The sequence below is a fragment of the Oncorhynchus masou genome, chromosome 7 (genome assembly GCF_036934945.1).
Source record: "Oncorhynchus masou masou isolate Uvic2021 chromosome 7, UVic_Omas_1.1, whole genome shotgun sequence".
In the NCBI taxonomy this organism is placed as follows: domain Eukaryota; kingdom Metazoa; phylum Chordata; class Actinopteri; order Salmoniformes; family Salmonidae; genus Oncorhynchus; species Oncorhynchus masou.
This window is the reverse complement of record NC_088218.1, coordinates 11,009,271-11,015,108: the sequence shown is the minus strand read 5'-3', so window position 1 is coordinate 11,015,108 and position 5,838 is coordinate 11,009,271. Positions and strand designations below refer to the sequence as shown.

Below are 5,838 nucleotides of genomic sequence, written 5' to 3'. Positions count from 1 at the left end.
AAAACGTTTTAAACTCCAGTCCATGGGCTGACCTGGCTTTGCTCAGACTGTATGTATGACATTGCTCAATGTATCACTTGTATCACACACTCAAGATATGACGCAGATGATTCGGTTCTCAGAATATTTCATATAACAAAAGTGGCAGGTCAAGGGCAGGCATAGGTTCGTTGTCCAAGGCAGAGTCAAAAAGGGACACAGCGGCAGGCAGGCAGGTCTTAAACATGAAGACTAGAAAACATGCTGGTAAGACCTGACAAAACAAGATGAACTGGCAACAAACAGAAAAACCAGATATAAATACACAGGGGATAAAGGGGGAAAAAATAGGAGACACCTGGTGGGGAGTGGGGACAAGGACAAGGCAGGTGAAACACATCCGGTTGTGACACAATGACTGTATCTATGACTTGGTTTTACTCAATGACTATTTATTACTTGGCTTTGCTCAATGACTGTATATATGACTCGGCTTTGCTCAATGACCACCTACCAAAGGTTCCACTGTGTCCATTACAATGGATAAAAACATCTATTATTGAAGATGCCCAATCTTCAGAGATAACAATAGAACATGAAGACAAAGATACTGGTGTCCATCTGTGGCCATGCGTTTCCCTAAATGATTATGACAAGTCCAGCTCCAGAATAGCCTAATCTTTTGAATACGGTGTAGTAAAAAAACAGCAACAACAGATAACATTAACTAGCTAAGGTTAGCAAGATAACTAGCTAAGGTTAGCGTGCTAGCTAGGTAGCTACACTAACAGCTGTCAGTTACCTATTTGTTGATGTTTGTCCACTCCACATGGAAAAATCACCAGTCACCACATTTCTTCCCACCCACAATTCGTGAATATGGAGGCCTGTAAATTGTCTGGTCATTCTTCAGAGGTGGATCCAAAACAAGAATCTCCCGCAGTAGGCAGGAATTAAGTCGAAATGAGGGCAGCATTGTCCTCTGGTGGGTCCTTTAATATAAGGTCAAGTACAGGTAGGCCAAAATAAAGGAAACACCTTAACAGGGCGCTGGGACACCACAAGCCAGCAGAACCAGCGTTGTTGCTCCTGGATGTTTCCACTTCACAATAACTGCACTTACAGTTGACCAGGGCAGAAATTTGACGAATTGATTTGTTGGAAAGGTGGCATCCTATGATGGTGCCATGTTGAAAGTCACTGAGGTCTTCAGTAAGGCCAATCTACAGCCAATGTTTTCCCATGGAGATTGCATGGCTGTGTGCTTGATTTTGCACACCTGTCAGCAAAGGGTGTGGCTGAAATAGCCGAATCCACTCACTTGAAAGGGTGTCCACATACTTTTGTATATATAGTGAATGATGACACTGGTATTGTGCTTGTATTGTGCTGAAAATGAGGTTGATAAGTGGTGGAGTTGCCCTTTAAGGATTTAATTGAATAAGGAACTTAATTTAAGGCCTATTTCATGCTCTCTTCTCCATTGTGTGTTTACAGCCACCTTGACTTCAACAATCCGACCAGGGGTCACGTCTCAGAATGCAATGTTTTGTTCAAATGCCTTTTCCCTCACTGTGTGTAACTCTGTGTTGTGTCGCACTGCTTTGCTTTATCTTGGCCAGGTCACAGTTGTAAATGAGAACTTGTTCTCAACTGGCCTACCTTGTTAAATAAAGGTGAAAAAAAAGAAAAAAATATGTTTAGCTTAGCTCAGCTTAGTCATCGAACTATTGGAAAAAGTCAAGCCTTTGTATGCCTGTTCCAAACTCCTCGAAAAGAGAAAGCTATCCGTATTGAGTTTGTGGCTAGCAAGTTTTTCTTGCGTCAAGCAACCCAGGTTACCCCCCACTGTTTGCTACACTGGTGTCAGAAGTATGATGTATGTGCAAACTAGCAGTGATGTTGAGATGCATCCCCTTCCACAGATCTTGTTTCTTCTTTATTATTTTCCATTCATTTTTATTAACATTTTTAATATCGGCCCCAATTTCTATACATTACACCTGCAAGTGCTCTTAACATCAAAAGTAAAGACATTTTCTTAAGTGGGCAATAAAATTAAAGATGGAATCCATAAAAACAATTAGCATGTCTTCATTGTTGGTACAAAAGTGGAACTGCTTTCATCACTTCTGGAACGAGGTCTTGAAGAGGGATGTGGATCTTGAAAAGATTAGAAAACATGAAAACACAACATGTTAGTGGTCCTGATTTGACCTGTGATGGTTATTCTAATTACAATGACCACATGAATGACAACCTACAACATACTTTGAACCTACTGGAACCTAATTATTGTCCCAGAAGCGCCCGCTTCCCATATGAAAGCCGTGTACAGAGGTAGTTGTAGACAGAAGACACTGTGCACTGGAAAGAGAAAAATGACTTTTGTGAGATCTACAGCAGTACTGACTCTTGTTTAACAGCTCCATTATGACAGACACCATCCATACTTTTCACTTCTATTTTTTTTTAAGTGTCTCCCTGAAGAGGCACATGATTGATGATGTATAATTTCATCATTTGGCAAATATATGAAATGGCACTATATACTGTACCAACTCCATGATAGAAAGGTGTAAAGGTGTTCCTCATGTTTGGTATACTAAGTGTATACAGATGTATAATCTTAATTTGAGCCAGTTTACTACATCAGGAAAATAATTCTGCAGCAACAGGAAATGTGAATTGTTATGTGGATTATTGTTCATGGACATTTTTATAGGGGTTGTTATTCTTTGTTAGGGCAAATCAAGTCTGAAACTTCATAGTGGAAATTACAAACTTTAGAAGCCTTTTTAAAACGCAAATACACTACTAGTTTGCATTTCAGCAACAAAAGAGTGATCAAATTAAGATCCTACATCTGTAGTTTTATCATTTGCAATGATTTGACAAACCATTATATTGCTCCAAATCCCAGACAGACTGCCAGAACGAGGCCTTGTAGAGGGACGTGTATCTTGAAAAGATTAGGAAACATAAAACACAAGATGTTAGTGCTGATTTGACCTGTGATGATTACTGTATCACATTGACCACACAATAGAACCTACTGTGAATGAAAACGTAGTTGTAGCCTGAAGACACTGCCCACTGGAAAGAGAATAATGACTTGTGTCAGATCCACAACAGATCTGACTGTTCTGTTGTTTAACAGCTCCATTAATTCATTTATTTCATTTGACTGATTTCCTTATATGATCTATAACTCAGTCAAATCTTTGAAATTGTTGCATGTTGTGTTTATATTTTTGTTCATTATAGTAGTTGATGATGTATAATTACTTTTATAATTTGCAATGATTTGACATACCATGACAGCGTTTAGAATCCAAGCTAGAAAGCCACAACTCATGGTCTGTAAAATAAAGGAGAGGAAGAATGAGTACATCAAATACAGAGATACTGTATTCAAAATGATGATTAATTGACATCATACCATGTCAAGCTTCTGCTTAATCTGTTTGACTACTGCATCATTGCGAGGACAGTCCTGTAGTCCTCCCTGGCTCTCATGGAACAGACAGTCCACTGTGTCAAACTTCTGCCTAATATTTCTGACTGCTGCATCATTGCGAGGACAGTCCAGTAGTCCCTGGCTTTCATGGAACAGACAGTCCACTGTGAGTATTACATCACTTCTGGTCACTAGTCTGCTGCTGTAAGGTACAGTGTAGTCTGGGTTGAAGGTGTGATGCAGTACTACCAGAATGACATCTTTACCCTCTGTCAAGAAAGAGAATGTGGGAATACGTCAAAATTAACCTATAAGCCTCTCAAATAAACAATTTAGTCATGTCATTCATGCTGTTGGTACATTTGAGGAAAACTGGTGTGGAAAGAGAATATCTAGTGTAGAAGGAAATAACATTGCTTGGGAAGTCATATTTGGGATGAGTTACTGTACTTGGAATCTGTTGCAGTGCTGCTTCAATATCAGTCCCGGAGCGGGAGACGATGGGACAGAAAGCCATGATGACATCACTCTCCACTGGAGACTCGACTTCCGTAAAACATCTTGTGGTGTTGTTGAGTCGTCTCATAAACTGAATATGAGAATCCAAAGTATTGCCAGTCTCAACAGTGTAGTACTTCATCTTGTGTGCCACTGATTTTAAACAGACAACAAAGAGGAAGGTCAAAAAGGTCATTGATAAAAGTATGAATGTTTTTGTCAATTGGAACAATGTTCATAGTTCAGCCAGCTATAAGAGCATTGTAGGTTTAACCATTTACTTTATAGTGCACCCCTTCATCAAAATATGACATTATACATAAGAGTCCTGTTAAAAATTACCTCTGTGTTCCAACATGGATCTATAGAAAGTGAAAGAACAGACAAAGGGGTTTATTAGTTTAGATAGATACATTCTGGATAGGAAAACATGTACATCAACCAGTGTGTAAACCATCTGTCTTATATATTTCTTAATTCCATTATTTTACCTTTTGATTGTAGTGAATTGTTGGATATTACTAGATTACTAGAACACAAGCATTTCGCTACACCCGCAATCAAATCTGCTAAATATATGTATGCAACCAATAAAATGTGATCTTTCTCCATGGTGTGAGCTGCATACATCAGCGTGAAGCTATTTCACATTCTAAACCTTCACTTTCACTCTCTAGTCTTTCACAGTATCTGGCTCTAGAGTACTTCACCACCTCAGTCCTTCCACTGGACCACATGATTTCTTGGAATTAGACAGTGAAAGTAATGTGTTATTGTAAATGTACTTACTGCCTCTGTTCTATTCTACATTCATAGAATTACTCACCTAAAAAACATTCCATTCAATTCTGCACTAGCAGTTTCCACATAACCAAGTGTACTGTTTTATTCCTGCTGTAGATATAATTTAATATTCTATCACAAAACCTTTCACGACACCCACCCAACTGTAAATGATAGCTATGGTGTTCATATTGAACATGAATTGTCAAATGAAATGAGGAAAATAGACTTACCCTGCAGCTATGGGACTCTTTTCTGTTGACTGTACTGCAGTTGTGGCTTGAAGTGATTTGTTCTAATAGCTAAGAGAAAGTGAAACTAAACAGCATGAGATAATAAGGGGAGGGGCCATTTTTTCAGAAAGTCACAAATGCTGAGTTTACACAGGCAGCTGCGTTCTGATTTTTCTTCCACTAATTGGTCTTTTGACCAAATCACATCATATCTTTTTCAGAGCTGATCTGATTGGTCAGAAGACCAATTGGTGAAAAAAAGATCAGAATTGGGCTGCCTGTGTGAACGCAACCATCTAGGCAATCTACAGTTCAGACAACAAAGTGGACACCACTAATTTGGTAAACAGCTGAGGAATGGGGCTGGAAAAATGGAACCACACTCACATTTATAGACAGAGCAATGGATGCACCACCATCCATGATATAGAAATGATAGTTTTAGACAAGGTTGGAGGCTATACAGTGTTTGTTTACAATTACACATTTAAAAACAATGGAATAAAACAAGCTTATATTTTGGGTTCTGATGGGGTTGACAGTTGAAGTAATCTCATAGTGCAATTAGAATTTATAGTCTTTAAGAATCAATGGGTGTATATATAATTCATTCAAAAGTCCAAAAATGTATGTACCAATAGCAGATTGCCGCTTTAATAAGGTGCATAACAGTAGATAGACCAAGCACGATTTAAATTTGTTTGCCCGCCACAATTGCTTAAAAATCTGTCCTCTCGTCCCCTTCATCTGCACTGATTGGAAAGACTTGACAGGTGAAACAACATGGTGGAAGCTCATCTTTAGTCTATTGACTTATGTATCCCTGTACATTGACTTATGCATCCCTTATGCGCATTGACTCGGTACTGGTAGTCCCTGTATAAA

At 38.8% G+C, this 5,838-nt stretch overlaps 1 protein-coding gene across 1 annotated transcript; it reads right to left on the bottom strand.

Moving 5' to 3' along the window:
- Positions 1–1,896: 1,896 nt before the first annotated feature.
- LOC135543264 (uncharacterized) lies at positions 1,897–5,033 on the bottom strand. Its single transcript, XM_064970403.1, has 9 exons — positions 4,954–5,033; positions 4,280–4,299; positions 3,890–4,090; positions 3,422–3,708; positions 3,296–3,340; positions 3,036–3,075; positions 2,880–2,941; positions 2,251–2,346; positions 1,897–2,142 (listed from the first exon to the last, which is right to left on the bottom strand). Exons 2-8 carry the CDS (start codon positions 4,293–4,295, stop codon positions 2,272–2,274), a joined length of 726 nt encoding a protein of 241 aa, XP_064826475.1. The 5' UTR covers positions 4,296–4,299; positions 4,954–5,033; the 3' UTR covers positions 1,897–2,142; positions 2,251–2,271.
- Between the last annotated feature and the right edge of the window lie 805 nt (positions 5,034–5,838).

What these genes read in the sequence shown, in the direction of transcription:
- LOC135543264 (XM_064970403.1), bottom strand. An exon ending in AGCACTGCAACAGATTCCAA is followed by an intron (nt 3,709 to 3,889) that starts GTACAGTAACTC and finishes CTTTCTTGACAG; the next exon opens with AGGGTAAAGATGTCATTCTG. An exon ending in TTAAGCAGAAGCTTGACATG is followed by an intron (nt 3,341 to 3,421) that starts GTATGATGTCAA and finishes TTTATTTTACAG; the next exon opens with ACCATGAGTTGTGGCTTTCT.